This window comes from Neoarius graeffei, chromosome 4, assembly GCF_027579695.1.
Source record: "Neoarius graeffei isolate fNeoGra1 chromosome 4, fNeoGra1.pri, whole genome shotgun sequence".
NCBI lineage: Eukaryota > Metazoa > Chordata > Actinopteri > Siluriformes > Ariidae > Neoarius > Neoarius graeffei.
The window spans coordinates 63,531,912-63,548,263 of record NC_083572.1 but is presented as its reverse complement, the minus strand read 5'-3'; the positions used below and the strand labels follow the sequence as shown (position 1 = coordinate 63,548,263).

The window sequence follows — 16,352 nt, the reverse complement described above, 5'->3', positions numbered from 1 at the left end:
GTCACCTTCATATGGAAGTGCTTCTGTGGATATGCATCATCTTGGCCTTCAACACGCATAGTCAATGCGCATAAGTCTGTGTGGATACAAAATGAAATTAAAAATGCTTCAGCTTTTACTTTTATTTAGACTACAGTAGAAAGAGCTGCTGTGCTTGATCTTCAGAAGTGCTTGGGAAAATGTAACTTACGCTACTGTGCTGCTTGATCAATAAATCAAAAGCTATTTGATTCAGAAAAAAACAACATTACCACCACACTACTGAAAAATTTAAACTAGTAATGCCATTACTTGTAGCAGAGATATTGCCCAGCACTGCTAGCTAGCTCGACTCGCTGAGGAAACCGGGATTGTTCGCTAGAAATTGTGGGATTTGGTGTTGAATGTATGGGCTCTATGCAGATGGGGACACAATTTTAATCACACAATAGACTACAACTACCAAGTAGAATAGCGATGCACCACCAGCTCACCTCACACACTACTGTGTTTAATTCATTCATCGCACAGAGTTTTTTCATAGAGGTATTTTTGGAGGACTAAAGGTGATTCATTCAACCCCAAGAACACTGTACTCTTAAACATGGTGGTGGGAGCATCATGCTCTGGGCCTGTTTCTGGGCCTGCCAAGAAGAGTGGTCAAATATCCAACCAGAGTTCTGCCAGAAGCTTGTTGATGGCTACCAAAAGTTTCTGTTCGAGGTGGAACTTGTTAAGGGACATTTAACCAAATATTAGGTGTGCTGGATGTATATTTTTGACCTTATATGTATAATTTTGACCCTGTGGTGATTTTAGAAAACCCCAAATAAATTAAAACTTCTGCAACAAATTACTGTTTTTTTTTAAATTAAAGATGCATGTTGTACAATCATTCTACCTCAGAAAAATAACTGTTCAAATATTATTGTTCGGTGTAAAATGACTTGAAAATTTCTTATCATTTATTTGTATGTAGATGGCTGTGTAGTGTAGTGGGTAGTGTCACTGCATTAGAGCTTGAAGATCACTCTGTTAACTTCTCTGGGCTTGGAGGTATTTGGGATGAATCATCACACAGGTGAAATGTGTTGTGGTCAGACGAATCAGTATTCCAGGTCTTTTTTGGAAGAAATGGACACTGTGTGCTTCAGACCAAAGCCGAAAAGGACCATCCAGTCTGTTACCAGCAACAAGTGCAAAAGCCAGGGGCTGTCGTGGTATGGGGTTGTGTCAGTGTTCTTGGCAAAGGTAACTTACACTTCTGTGATGGCAGCATTAATGCAGAAAAGTAAATTCAGATTTTGGAGCAACATATACTGCAACCAAGACATCTTTCCCAGGGATATTTCAGCAAGACAATGTAATTGTCTTAATTTCCCTGAGGGAACCCTCCCAAAGGGATCAATAAAGTTTTATCTAATCTAATCTAATCTAATCTAAAATCACATTCTGCACAAATTACAAAGGAATGGCTGTGGAAGAAGAGGGTGCCTGTCCCCTCTGTCCCCAAAAGATAATGTGTGGCAAATTTTGAAACAAAAAATATGACCATGACGACGATCCTATGCTGTTGCACAACTTAAGACCTGTTTGCAGGAAGAATGGGACGAAATAACATCAGAAATGCTTCATCACTTAGTGTCTTCAGTCCCTAAACATCTATTAAGTGTTGTGAGAAGGAATGGAAACATTACAAAATGGTAAATGCTTTATCATCCCAACTTTTTTTTAATGTGTTGCAAGAAGCAAAATTGTACCAAGTGTTTATTTTGAAAAAATTATCAAATTCACAAGATCAAACATCAAATAAGATGCTGTTGTATTGTTTTGAGTGGAATACAGGTCAGAGATTATTTACAAATCATTGTTTTCAGTTTTGATTTCAGTTTCAACATACTGTTCATACTTTTTCTGATTTGGAGTTATAGATTCTTCAAAGTAGCCACATTTACTTTGATGACAGCTATGCACACTCTTGGCATTCTCTCAACCAGTTTCATGAGGTAGTCAAGTCAGTTTATTTTTTTGTATTGTTCTTTTAAAAACAGACATTGTTGCAAAGGGCAGCACGGTGGTGTAGTGGTTAGCACTGTCTCCTCACAGCAAGAAGGTCCTGGGTTCGAGCCCAGCGGCTGATGGGGACCTTTCTGTGTGGAGTTTGCATGTTCTCCCTGTGTCTGCGTGGGTTTCCTCCGGGTGCTCCGGTTTCCCCCACAGTCCAAAGACATACAGGTTAGGTTAATTGGTGGCTCTAAATTGACCGTAAGGTGAATGTGAGTGCAAATGGTTGTTTCTCTCTATGTGTGTTAGCCCCTGTGATGACCTGACGACTTGTCCAGGGTGTACCCTGCCTCTCGCCCATAGTCAGCTGGTATAGGCTCCAGCTTGCCTGCGAACCTGTACAGGATAAGCAGTTACAGATAATGGATGGATGGTATTGTTGCAAAGCAGCTTTACAGAAAAACAGACTTATGAACTAATTTTATCCCTGATAAATTTAGTTATCTCTAATTAGCAAGCCTGAGGTGATGGTGGTAAGGGAAAAATTCCTTCGGATGAAATGAGGAAGAAACCTTGAAAGGAACCAGACTCAAAAGGGAACCCATCCTCATTTGGGTGATAACAGATGGTGTGATTATATAGGACACAGTTATAGAACCGAGTTATTTATAGTCACAAAGTATAATTGTGTAACCAAGAAATTCATTATAGTTTTAACATGAAGTCTATTTTGTTGAATTTATCAGCTGTTCTTTAATGGAGACTTGAGTGTAAAATTGTTCATGACAATTGTAGTCCTAAAGTTATCATGACAGTTGTAGTCCAAAACATCATGGCAAATCTAAGTGTCCAGAGCCATCTTCCAAGTGTATCTTAAGACTATCCATATGGGGCCATCCTCCACAGGAACGATGTAATGAGAACTCCAGCCAGAAGTAGGGCATCAGGATGGATCAGGCAGGTCCGAAGAGCAGGAGAGGCCAACACCACTGGTATCTCAAGATTGATGTGTAACGAGAGAGAGAGAGACAGGTTGTTTGGTATGCCCGCTGTCACCTAATGGTGAAGAACAGTATACATTGTGCGCTGAGTGCAAGCAGGGACTCTGGCAAGACTAACTATGACAGCATAACTAGAAGGGAGAGAAGGTAACACAGATATGAGGGAGCTCTGGGACATAAAGCAGCCAGCCAATACACTGTCTACTAACCTTAGTGAACCTGAGTAGTCACCTGGACATACTTTTGCCACTCACAGATATGTAATATTGGATCATTTTCCTCAATAAATAAATGACCAAGTATAATATTTTGTCTCATTTGTTTAACTGGGTTCTCTTTATCTACTTTTAGGACTTGTGTGAAAATCTGATGATGTTTTAGGTCATATTTACGCAGAAATATAGAAAATTCTAAAGGGTTCACAAACTTTCAAGCACCACTGTATGAATCAGTAGGAGTGTCCAAAATTTTGACTGGTACTGTGTGTGTGTGTGTCTGTGTGTGTTATTTAAGTACACCGCAATTACTTCGTTTTGCATTTTTCTTCAGATATACATTATTCTTCAGATATTTCTTCAAATAACTTCAGATATTACTTCAGATATGTCATATAATAGACACATGACTGAACTTTAACAGAATCCCACATATGACATCCAGTAGGTTTATTATTATTTTAATTGAAAGGTACATGTATGCTGAAGAATCTGTCTAAATGAAGTTACACATAGACCTCTGTCTGGCTATTATGGCTGGTTCCAAGTGAACAACACAATCTATGGCCTCAGTGGAAACTCAGTGTTGATCTAAAGCAGCTGGTTGTTTAGTGGTTTGGGGCTACACTTAACGGTTGTGAGGCATGAAATAATTGTTGAATTTGTACATTTTTCCCTGAGGTAAAGTCTCTGAGGTGTGTCTTAATCATCAAGTCAAAAATTACAGGGCTTCACTTTTATTATTTCTGGAAATGCTACTAATGGTTTGAAAATGCACGTTTCCTGTTCCCCATGTTGGAAATTATTTTCAGTATGCATTTCATTACAGGTTACTGGTCTTATTAATTGAAATGTGCAACATACAAATAGAAATTTCTTTTCAGTTATCATTTATTCTTTCTAGCCCTGTGATGACCTGGCGACTTGTCCAGGGTGTACCCCGCCTTTCGCCCGTAGTCAGCTGGGATAGGCTCCAGCTTGCCTGCGACCCTGTAGAACAGGATAAAGCGGCTAGAGATAATGAGATGAGATGTTGAGAAAAGAAAATGTTTCTTGCCAACAAGTAGAATTTTATGTCTGAAAATGTGTTCGAAGCTATGCATTTTTTTAATTCAATTGTACTGTATTAGCAATATATTAATACACTAATTACAACTTCTGACATCTTACTACCACAAAAAATTCTAACTGACATAAACTGAGTGCTTTTCTACGCAAGTTTGAACATTTTGGATATTCAGCGTTTCCTCCCTATCACATTGAATCAACGTCAAACCAGATTTGACTGTTACTGGACCTGTAGCAATGCAGACCACACACAGACATCCAGACAGATGCACAAAGCCTCTGACCTATCTGTCTGATAGGGGAAGTTGTCTTGCACATTCCAGAATGACGAGCTTTCTCATGGCAGAGGTGATGGTAGTTTACCGCTTATTCACTTTCTGAGATGCTGCACAGGTGTGTGTGTGTGGGGGGGACTGCTGACCTGGTAGCATACTTGCCACTTATTGTAGTCTCATTTCCATTTTGTCATTGGGTTAATGTGACTCAAACATGCTCCATATATCATACAGAAATAAAGTACACCATTTAAGAGAACTATGCCTTTAGATTTCATGAGTATAGAACAGAAATAATGTATTTATCAGTCTTTTAGTGGATACTGCACCCCAAACTGCTCTGTGTTTTATAAGATTATTCTTATCTCTCCCTAAGAATTTGAATAGATAATAATGTTAGGAAAGGGCAGATTGAAGTTCAACTCCATGCCACCATGTTTTATTGAATGCTTTCCACATGAATAAATGTGTGTGCAGGTCATATATGTGTGTGTGTGTGTGTGTGTGTGTGTGTAAACCTGCTTTGTTATTTTTTACACTAAAAATAATTAATATATGCAATAAGGAAGGGAGCTCAAGCTTCAACTTCAGTTTCACTTTGAAAGTCATGGGGTGCCAAGTGATTTATGCAAAGCTAGAGAAGACACATAATTATTTGTGATGTACAGTACTTGCTGTAGCAGAATCAGGTTAGGATATTTCAAAACTGATTCATGTCAGAAATTTGAACTAGCAGTTTGTAGTGATATTTACAATCCAGTCTTTATCAGTGCTGCAAAATGCACCATTATTTTGGCTTCATGAGACAAAAAAAAAAGTATATTGTATGCTTTCTTTCAGCTCCACTTTTCACCATACAATGGTAAACGTTTTTCATTTTGCCACCCTTATGGAAAGGAGCCTAGCATCTTGCAGGACTATGAATAAAAGATGACGTGTGAGATTTTGATTAACTGTTGTAGTTAATGATACTGATTAGATTAGATAAAACTTTATTGATCCCTTTGGGCGGGTTCCCTCAGGGAAATTAAGATTCCAGCAGCATCATTACAGATAAACAGAGAAAAGAAATAGAGAAAAACTTCTAGATAAATTAAAATAAATTAAGTATTTACATACACAAATATAAAAGAATAAGATATGGGGAAGAGAGGAAGGGGGGGAGGGGGGAATGTATTTTGTGAAGGCTTTTCCTGGGTGTTGTAGGCTGCCGGATCAGAGCCAGCACAAAGCCACGATTTATCCATGTGTTTTTCATCCAAGAATGCTCGTGGAGGGTTTTCCTTCAGGCGGTGGCTTTCGCAGACCTATGATTGCAGATAAGAATGTGTGTGTGTGTGTGTGTGGCTGCCACTGAAGGGGTTCACATTTCCCTTTTGAAAGGTGCAGCAGTGGGAAACTGTGGAACTGTTACCATATGAAAATGGGCTGTGGTTTTTTCGGGTGATTATTGAGTCCTCTAGGTTCTACGGTATGTGTCACCAGGACCATTGGTGGCCCTGCTAGACAGAATGCTTTCACTAGATTTAATTAGACTCCATTTTGGCTAATGAGTGCTAGGTCAGCAACTAAGGTTTCCCTAGACCAACTCAGCAAAGCCACAAATGCAGACACACACAAATAAACTACCTTACCAAAGAAAGGAATGAAAAACCACTGTTCATACTCTGCATACGTGGCATTAGACTGATAAAACTGCATGTGCTGATGGAGGGTATTTGTATTAGTTTAAGTTTGCTCATGCCTCACTACAGTGTTTCATGAGTCTGAGTAGAATGATGTATGTTTCAAATGACTTCTGTGTTATTTGGGTCATGATTCTTTTAGAGCAGTAAGAAGCTGACTTAAATTTTTATCCCCAGTTAGATAATGTTTCACTAAAGGCAGCAGGTTGGTGCGATGGTTAGCACTGTCGCTTCAAAGCAACAGGTTTTGGGTTCACACCTCTCTGCCGACTCGGGCCTTTCTGTGTGGAGTTTGCATATTCTTCCCGTGCCTTTGTGGGTTTCCTTTGGGTGGTCCTGTTTCCTCCCACAGCCTAAAGACATTTGAATTAGGTTGACTGGCTATTATAAATTGCCCATAGATGGGAGTGTGAATGGTATTTCGTGTCTGTGGAGCCCTATGATAGATTGGCAACCTGCCCAGGGTTTCCCCTGTCTCTTGCAAAACTGCTTGACTGTTGAAGTGTGAATTTCTTGAGTAACATGCTTTTATTTTTGGATTGTGCTTCTCTTTGATTCATAGATGCAAAGAAGAATAAGGACTATTCTGTGAATTGTAATTTTTTTTCCTCCCACAAATCCTAGAAGGACATATGGGTTAGGACAGTAACCACCAAACATAATATCAATGTTTTCTGTATATCACACAGTTAAAAGGGAAATGTTATTAAAACTGTATTTTTAGGGGATTGCTCTGAGCCTTTTTTAATAATGTAAAATGAAGTTAAAAATACAGTGAGTAGACAGGCCTATTTTAGAAATTCGTAGGCTGTGTCACACCTGGTTATAACCTTTTATGACATTTTCTTTAACAGCAGGATAGACTGGCTACAGTGTGTTCTGTAAATAGAAACCATCTGAATTTCTATATATTGTTTCTTTTATCTGTCCACTAACAAAATCAAAACCATGCATAGACAAAATCATTCATATTTTCCACCATATGTGTATAAAGACAAGGTGAACCTACCACTGATAAGGTTGTAAATGAACCTACAGTATAAATGAAATCTACAACCCCAAATTAGAAAAAGTTGGGACAGTATGTTAAAATTGAAATTAAAACTGGAAACAATCTTTGACCTGTATTGCACTCAAAACAATACAAGAAGAAACCTTTATTTGTGGCGGCACGGTGGTGTAGTGGTTAGTGCTGTCGCCTCACAGCAAGAAGGTCCTGGGTTCGAGCCCCGGGGCCGGCGAGGGCCTTTCTGTGTGGAGTTTGCATGTTCTCCCCGTGTCCGCGTGGGTTTCCTCCGGGTGCTCCGGTTTCCCCCACAGTCCAAAGACATGCAGGTTAGGTTAACTGGTGACTCAAAATTGACCGTGAGTGTGAATTAGGGTTGGGCGGTATTACGGTAAGAAGGTATCCCGAGGTATCCAAAAGTACCAACGGTATCGGTCTCATTACCGTCATTTAAAAAAAATATATAATATCTAAATAAATATGGAGTACATGAGGTCATAATATAAAATAATAAATTGAAGATCGTCCCGAATAACTGTGTGATCGTATTTTCACTAATTCTATCAATTTCCTAAAGAAGTTCTCATCGCGTGCAGGGTTGTTTATGTCGTTACCATGGCAACCCTGCGTGACATTTTGGAGTCTGACAGATGAAGGAAGAGTTGCGTGATGCTTTGAAATATCTCTTAATGCTAGTGTTGCCACACGTCCAGGTTTTTCCGGGATTGCCCCGGTTTTTTGTGGAAAATGGAAAATGTCCAGGAAAATGGAATAACCTTCCCGGGACACGTTTTGTCCCGGTTTTTTACTTCCTCACATTATCCCCATTGAAATAAACACAAATCATTAATGTTTCTCGCAGCCACTTAACATATTAATAGTTTTCACGTAAGCGGGCATATTGTAGGCAGCTACTTGTGCGGCCTCACCGAATGTTTGCGCACGCAGCCAGTCGCCGTTGCTAGGTGATCGTGGTCAATACAACGGCGGCCGCGCGAAATCAAAGATACTGGAATACCGTAATACCAAACAATAGGTGAGAGTTCCCTTGGTCGGTGCGCGAGTAGGCTGGCTGTCTACTTCCTATGTTCTGATTCTGATAAAGGCTGGTTCTAAAGCCTGGGCCAATTTCATCAATAAATGAATCATTAAATAAATCATTAAATATATCAAAAAAGAATGCCTGAACACTGGCGTGAGAAATGAATAAATCAGTTGTCCCAATAACATAGCATCTCTCTCTTGTGATTAAAACAAAGGATTAGGGCTATTTGGTATGATACGGTAGTCTAACTTTTAAAGTTCAGTTCTCCAGAGAAAAGGCTAAAACAACAACGAAGCAGACTGAGAGAAATTATATTGATTATATTTGTATTATTTTGATTTGGAAACGGAATGGGAGGAGAGACTCTTCAGGGGGCTGTTAGCCTACTATTAAATATTTGTTTAAAAAAAAATGGCGTCCAAATAAGATCATTCCTATATGAACTTATTTTTTGTAATAATATTTGTGGTAGTGCCCATTTAAGGGTTAAGACGACAAAATGAATTTTAACTAAACGCCTAACTGCACCAGTTGAACTGTTTTATTTTTAAACGTGAACATTCACATAAGGCATAAGGCATCGTAGATGTGCGTGTCCGCAGCCCTCAACCCCCGCGCTCGTACGTGCGCGCAGGCGCGGCCGCCGACCGATGTGTCCCGGTTTTTTACAACTCAGATGTGGCAACCCTACTTAATGCACAAAATTCGCTTTGCTGCTTAATCCATACCACAGTGCACACAATTCGCTATGCTGCTTTTAAATAGTACATTTGAGGCATAGGCGCACGTTACACAGTAGGCCGAAACAAAATATTATTTTTTTCTCGGTAATACCGTATACCCCGGGAAAACACAGAGACGGTTTAAAGGTATCAAAATTTGGATACCGCCCAACCCTAGTGTGAATGGTTGTCTGTGTCTATGTGTCAGCCCTGTGATGACCTGGCGACTTGTCCAGGGTGTACCCCGCCTTTCGCCCGTAGTCAGCTGGGATAGGCTCCAGCTTGCCTGCGACCCTGTAGAAGGATAAAGCGGCTAGAGATGATGAGATGAGACCTTTGTTTGTCACATGCACACTTCAAGCACAGTGATTCATCCTCTGCATTTAACCCATCTGAAGCAGTGAACGCACATGCACATACACCCAGAGCAGTGAGCAGCGATACTACAGCGCCCAGGGAACAGTCAGGGGTTAGGTACCTTGCTCAAGGGCACTTCAGCCCAAGGCCGTCCCATGTTAACCCAACTGCATGTCTTTTGGACTGTGGGGGAAGCCCACGCAGACATGGGGAGAACATGCAAACTCTACACAGAAAGGCCCCCACTAGCTGTTGGACTCAAACCCAGAACTTTCTTGCTGTGAGGCGACAATGCTAACCACTACACCACCATGCCTACAACACTACGTTGTTTGATGTTTTACTTCATGAATTTTATAGTTTTTGCAAAATAAACAGATACTGCAATTTTAATTCTTGCAGCACATTAAAAAAATAAGTTGGGACAGGTAAAGCATTAAAATGTTGCCATTCCTTCTCACAATATTTTCGTTGTCATGTTTTTCATTTCAGAGTTCATCACACATTCTCTACTGGGGACAGAGGGGACAGGCATCCTCTTCTTCCACAGCCATGCCTTTGTAAAGTGTGCAGAATGTAGTTGTGCGTAGTCTTCTTGAAATATCCCTGGAAAAGATGTTGTCTTGATCAGTGTTGGGAGTAACGCGTTACAAAAGTAACGAATTACTGTAATGCATTGCTTTTTGCAGTAACGCGGTAATGTAAGGCATTACAGAAAAAAATATGGTAATAATTTTACTCAGTACAAATGTCAGTAACGCGCGTTACAATGTATTTTTAACCTGGAATGAAGTGGTGGGCTTTTTTTTCATACAAATTCATCAAAATCACGCGAGATCAGCAGAGGTGAAACGTCCATGCAAAATGTTTCACTTCCTTTTCCTTTAGGCTAGTCAGACAGAAGAGAGAGATGAGTGAACCTGCAGCTGATCTAACATTGGATAGCACATTCTCCAGATGGGCATACGCCCGTTACTTTAAGTTTGTGAAAAATAAGGATGTGAAGAACATCGTAGTCAAATGCACTTTGTGTGCTAAACCTGAAGAACGTCCACTTCCCGAAATAGCACTAGTAATTTAACTAAACATTTACAGAGGTGCCACAGTAACATGAAGTTAGCAAGGAAGCAAGCGGAGGATGAGAGTGGCGATAAAATCACAAAGCAGCCAAAATTAACGTTCTGCCGCTCTGAGATGCTACTTCAGCCTCAAGAGGTTAGGAGACTTGTGGCGGAGTATGTTGTTGAAGATATGCTGACAGTTTGTTTACATTTTTGTCCTGTATAACTGAGTTTTTTTTCTGGTCGGAAGTCAGACTAAAGTGATTGAGCTGCCTTTCCTTCGAGGGCTAATATGCCTAAGCACTTCAATTTCATTAAAAGCACTCTGATTTTATTTCTAATTCCGTTTTTCGAAATGTGACTGGGTAGCCTCATATAGCTAATAGTCATTGTCTAGCTGTGATTTAAAAGGCTTGTGGGTTTTTTCAGGCCAGTTTTATCGTAGGCTACGATTTGCCATAATATGTTCATTTTTGTTAAATTTCTGAAATGGAGTCATATCCCTTACGGCTAATCTTTTTTTTTAATGAAGCATAAACTATGCTTAATGCTGTAAACTTGAAAACAATAAAGGCATAGAGCGCTTGACCGCTAAGCGAACGGTCCCTGGTTCGAGCCTCGGCTCGACGGGTATCTGGGGCTCGCTCCCTGTCCACCCAGCAGTGAATGGGGACCTGGTGGAAACACTGGGGAAGTTAAAGGCGGCGAGGAAAGGAACTGGCCACCCTACCTCACTATGCCGATGGCCCAGGACAAGTGCGCTCTCTAACAGGCACTCCCCCAATGTACGAATCGTATATGGGACCCCCCTTTGCTTTGCCCTGAGCCATCACTGTGGCTATTATATTCTACTGTTTTTAACCATAAGCCTAGCTCAGTCAGATACCACATCACCTTCCACTGGATGTGTGATGAGCTAATTGAGCGTCTTGAGCTACATTTAGATTGCCAAATCCATACTTCCAGTTATTTTGGTGAGAGTAACTTAAAAGTAATGCAATAGTAGTGTAATGCCTTACATTTTAAATACAGTAATATTGTAATGTAACTAATTACTTTAAAATGACAATAACAAGTAATAAATAATGCAAAACAGTTTTGAAGTAACTTGCCCAACACTGGTCTTGATGGCAGCATATGTTGCTCCAAAATCTCAATGTACTTTTCTGCATTAATGATGCCATCACAGAAGTGTAAGTTGCCTTTGCCAAGGGCACTGGCACAACCCCATACCATGACAGACCCTGGCTTTTGGACTTGTTGCTGGTAATAGACTGGATGGTCCTTTTTGTCTTTAGTCCAGAGCACACAGCATCCGTTTCTTACAAAAAAGACCTGGAATACTGATTCATCTGACCACAATATATGTTTCAACTGTGCGATAGGCCATCCCAGATGTTTCTGAGCCCAGTGAAGTCAACCGTGCTTCTGGACACAGTTAACATAAAGCTTCCTTTTTGCACTGTCCAGTTTAAACTGGCATTTGTTGTGGAAGTAACTCTATATTGTAGTGCTTGACAAAGGTTTGCCAAAATAATCCCAACACCATGTGGTTATATCAGCTATAGATGAATGACGGTTCTTCATGCAGTGCTGTCTGACTGATTGGTGATCATAGGTGTTCAGCTTAGGCTTGCGCCCTTGCCCTTTACGCACTGAAATTCCTCCAGATTCCTTGAATCATTTAATGATAGTATGCACCCTAGAGGGTGAATTATCCAAATCCCTTCATATCTTTCTTTGAGGAACGTTGTTTTTAGACATTTCAATAATTTTCTCATGCATTTGTTGACAAACTGGAGATCCTCAGCCCATCTTTGTTTCTCAAAGTTGTGCCTTGTGCCTTTCCTGGATACTGATTTTGTACCAAATCATGATTCCAGTCATCTGTTGACATCACCTGTTTCAAATCACATCCTTATTTAATTGATTTATCTCTTTATGAGCCCTAAATGGCCCCGTGCCAACTTTTGTTTGAATGTGTCGCAGGGCTAAAACACAGGAATGGATGTATATTAATAAATGAAATGAAGTTGACCGAACAAAACATGAAATATCTTGGGTTCATACTGTCTGCAATGAAATACAAGTCAAAGTAATTTTAGGAATCACTGCTTTCTTTTTTTTAATTAGAATTTTACAGACCATTCCAACTTTTCCTCATTTGGGGTTGTATAGGTGAAAAATCTGTGATTATTTATATTCCTTTTATATTTACCTGCACTACTATTTTTGAAACCAGTCACTACTGAGAGTGTTTCATAACAATCAAAGAAAAATAAAATGTGTTATTTTTGTGATTTGTGCAATACAATTTTGGTAGGTGATGAATAATTTAATTCATAGTTTTTATTTGTAGAGAAATTTAAATAATGTTTTACTGTATTACATCTGGGGCAGCACGGTGGTGTAGTGATTAGCATTGTCGCCTCACAGCAAGAAGGTTCTGGGTTCGAGCCCAGCAGCCAGCGGGGGCCTTTCTGTGTGGAGTTTGCATGTTCTCCCCGTGTCCGTGTGGGTTTCCTCTGGGTGCTCCGGTTTCCCCCACAGTCCAAAGACATGCAGGTTAGGCTAATTGGTGGCTCTAAATTGACCGTAGGTGTGAATGTGAGTGTGTATGGTTGATTGTCTCTATGTGTCAGCCCTGTGATGACCTGGCAACTTGTCCAGGGTGTACCCCGCCTTTCGCCCGTAGTCAGCTGGGATAGGCTCCAGCTTGCCTGCGACCCTGTACAGGATAAGCGGCTAGAGATAATGGATGGATAGATTAATACATCTGCTTACTTGAAAAAATTGTTAAATGTCATCCTATTTGATAAAGTCTGTTTATATTAAATATGTGTTAACTAAATTGAAGATCATCTGACATCAACATTTATCATACAGGTGCAACACTGCTGATCACTGTGCACATTTGTCTGTTATATATCATCCTGGTATATAATAAAGAATGTAAATAATAGACATATCAATGATCACAGCAATACATGCTTAACAGCAAGTTTAAGAAAGTACAAGAAGCTATTCTCTGGATTAACTACTATATGACTACTTCACATTGCCTTATCTTGGTAAACAGTTATACCAATATACAGTAACACATGTAATAATTAGTGCTTCTAACACACCTTTTATTTTAAGTGTGGTCATATTCCCTTCCAGGTCCTGGTGTGCCCATGCGGTGGTCCATGTTAGCTCTGCTGCTCCTGTTCTGCAGCCACAATTTGGCACTGCGAGCAGCTGATATTTGCCCGCAGGACAGCAACTATGAGCACACAGCTGATCCCATGCCCACAGTGGACCCCAAACTCTTCAACAAGAGGCGCTACCGGTCACCTCGCGTGCTTTTCAGTGAACAGCCCCCTGATTCAGAGCCTGCAGAACACCAGGGATCAAAGGACAGGACAAAGAGGCGGGCAGGACAGCCACAAAATCGTGGCGTGTACTCAGTGTGTGAGAGCGTCAGCTTCTGGGTGGGTAATAAGACAAAAGCAACAGACATATCAGACAACGAGGTAACTGTGCTGCCTGATGTCAGCATCAATAATGTCAAGAAAAAGCAGTATTTCTTTGAAACAGTGTGCAGTGAGGCCAGAACCGGGGGCTCTGGGTGTCTGGGGATTGATGTACGCCACTGGAACTCATACTGCACCAACTCCCACACATTTGTGAGAGCACTGACTTCTTTTAAGAACCTGGTGGCTTGGAGACTTATTAGAATTAACGTAGCCTGTGTGTGCGTGCTCAGCCGCAAGTCGTGGAGACAATGACAGTCTGTCATATAAAAGTTGACTTGTATGTTGATGCCATTGTATGTCTGATATTCCAAACCCAATAACAGTTAAATAAAAAAACCCATCAAATAAATCAATAAAAAGTTTATGAACAAGGCATTTATTTGATATGCCTTATTACTATTGATCATTTTATGGCCTTGTGAGAGTCAGTATCAAGCCATATGGTGAAATCTTTAACAGAACTTTAGTATCCTATTATTTTTCAAGATGGACATACTTCATATACTTTGCTGACAACAGAGATTACACAGAATGGAAATGCTTGTTTATGATTTGCATGTGTTATGCATATTTTGTTATTGTTATTATTACTATTGTTATTTATTAAACCTGGAGCATTATTATTTTTCAGTGTATTGTGGAATTAGTAATGAGATTTATTGAATGTGAGACTGAGTTACTGTTCTATGCTTATTAGATGACAAATAGTATGATGTACTGTATAATACTACAGCGATTAAGGATTATTGTCAAATTTTCCTGATTTATTGGTTGAGTTTTTAAAAAAAAAAAGGGCCCTTGACTTGTGGACATATCCATGGCACCATATGTGGGGCATATTTCAAAAAATGTCTAGTGTGTGCTTTATGCTGCCTCAGAATATGATCAACACATGTTAAGCAACACTGCAGGAGAAACAAAAATTAAACTTTGTTTGAGGGACTCAGTATGGTCAGATCTGCCTTACAACCCGCTCCATATGGTATATTTCTTTCAAGCACATGGGATGAAAACATGGAGATTTATTGAAAATTTAAAATGTTCCATTGCTCAGTAGAGATAACAAAGAGACTTGGGAATGAGCTGACCTGCCAAATTAAGCTGTCGAGGATATTATTATTATTTTTTTAATCTAAAGATATTCCAGACCTCACAAACAGTATCATTCCAGTCAGCCATTTTGGTTTATTTTGGCAGTTTTTTGTTTTTTTTTTATCTTTGTGCCGTATTGAATTGCTCAAAAAGACACGATGTCAAAAGTCAGGACCATGGTCTAATGATGAGGTTACGCTTGAGGACCTGGAATCCTATGACTAAGATATCTAATGTCAAAGATCATGGTCATTTTTACTCAGAGGCACAATTGTTAAGTTTACAGCTTATTAATGACTTACTTTGTCAACTCTTGTTTGTGTTGTGTGATTGAAAGGGTCATGCCACAGGTCAGGGTTACCATGATATTTTAAACAAAGTCTTGAAGAGATTGGCAGGCATGCAGTTTTGATCCTGATAGGTTTTGATTTGTCTGTACTGAAGAAAGTTGAATTGATAAAGTATGAGTGATCTTGAAATTTATTCCTCTGCCATCTAGCAAATTCTGCCTGCCAGATCAGGGAGCGACAGTCACTGACTCAGACACAGCTATTCCGAGATGTTTCTCAGTTTATTGAAAGACAAACATGAGTATATATCTACATTCAAGAGCGTGGTTTAGCTAAATGATTGGAAGATGGGATTTCAGGAAGCTGAGTTGTCTGAGTGTGTTAGGGTAGCTTCAATGGGTGATGGAAAATTACTGATCAGGATAGCCTTATCATAGACTAATAGCACATTTGCAAGTGAAGACTAGTTTCAAGTATTTAACTGAAACTAGCCAAAACAAGTAGCAACCAAACTAGCCAAAACAAGGTGCAAGCATGGCAAGCAATGTTTCTATCAGACCCCGTATCTCATTCTCTTTGTTGGCAGCATGAATAGTACGAGTGCATATCAAAAAATTTGAATATTGTGAAAAAAATTTTTGTTTTTTTTTGTAATTTAATTAAAGAAGGTGAACTTTCATATATTCTATATTCATTACACATAAAGTGAAATATTTCAAGCCTTCTTTTGTTGTGATGTTGATGATTATGGCTTATAGCTCATGAAAATCAGAAATCCATCCATCCATCATCTGCAGCCACTTATCCTGTTCTACAGGGTCACAGGCAAGCTGGAGCCTATCCCAGCTGACTATGGGTGAGAGGCGGGGTACACCCTGGACAAGTCGCCAGGTTATCGCAGGGCTGACACAGAGACAAACAACCATTCACACTCACACCTATGGTCAATTTAGAGCCACCAATTAGCCTCACCTGCATGTTTTTGGACTGTGGGGGAAACCAGACCACCCAGAGGAAACCCATGCAGACATGGG

General features: G+C 39.9%; 1 protein-coding gene across 1 annotated transcript in view; it reads left to right on the top strand.

Annotated features, from left to right (window-relative positions):
* Positions 1–14,541, top strand: part of ngfb (nerve growth factor b (beta polypeptide)) — a 40,490-nt gene extending 25,949 nt beyond the window's left edge. Inside the window, exon 2 of the mRNA XM_060918274.1 lies at positions 13,581–14,541. Coding sequence (XP_060774257.1) covers positions 13,595–14,188 — 594 coding nt within the window. The 5' untranslated portion in view covers positions 13,581–13,594 and the 3' untranslated portion in view covers positions 14,189–14,541. The remainder of the gene's footprint in view (positions 1–13,580) is intronic.
* The last annotated feature ends 1,811 nt before the right edge of the window (positions 14,542–16,352 follow it).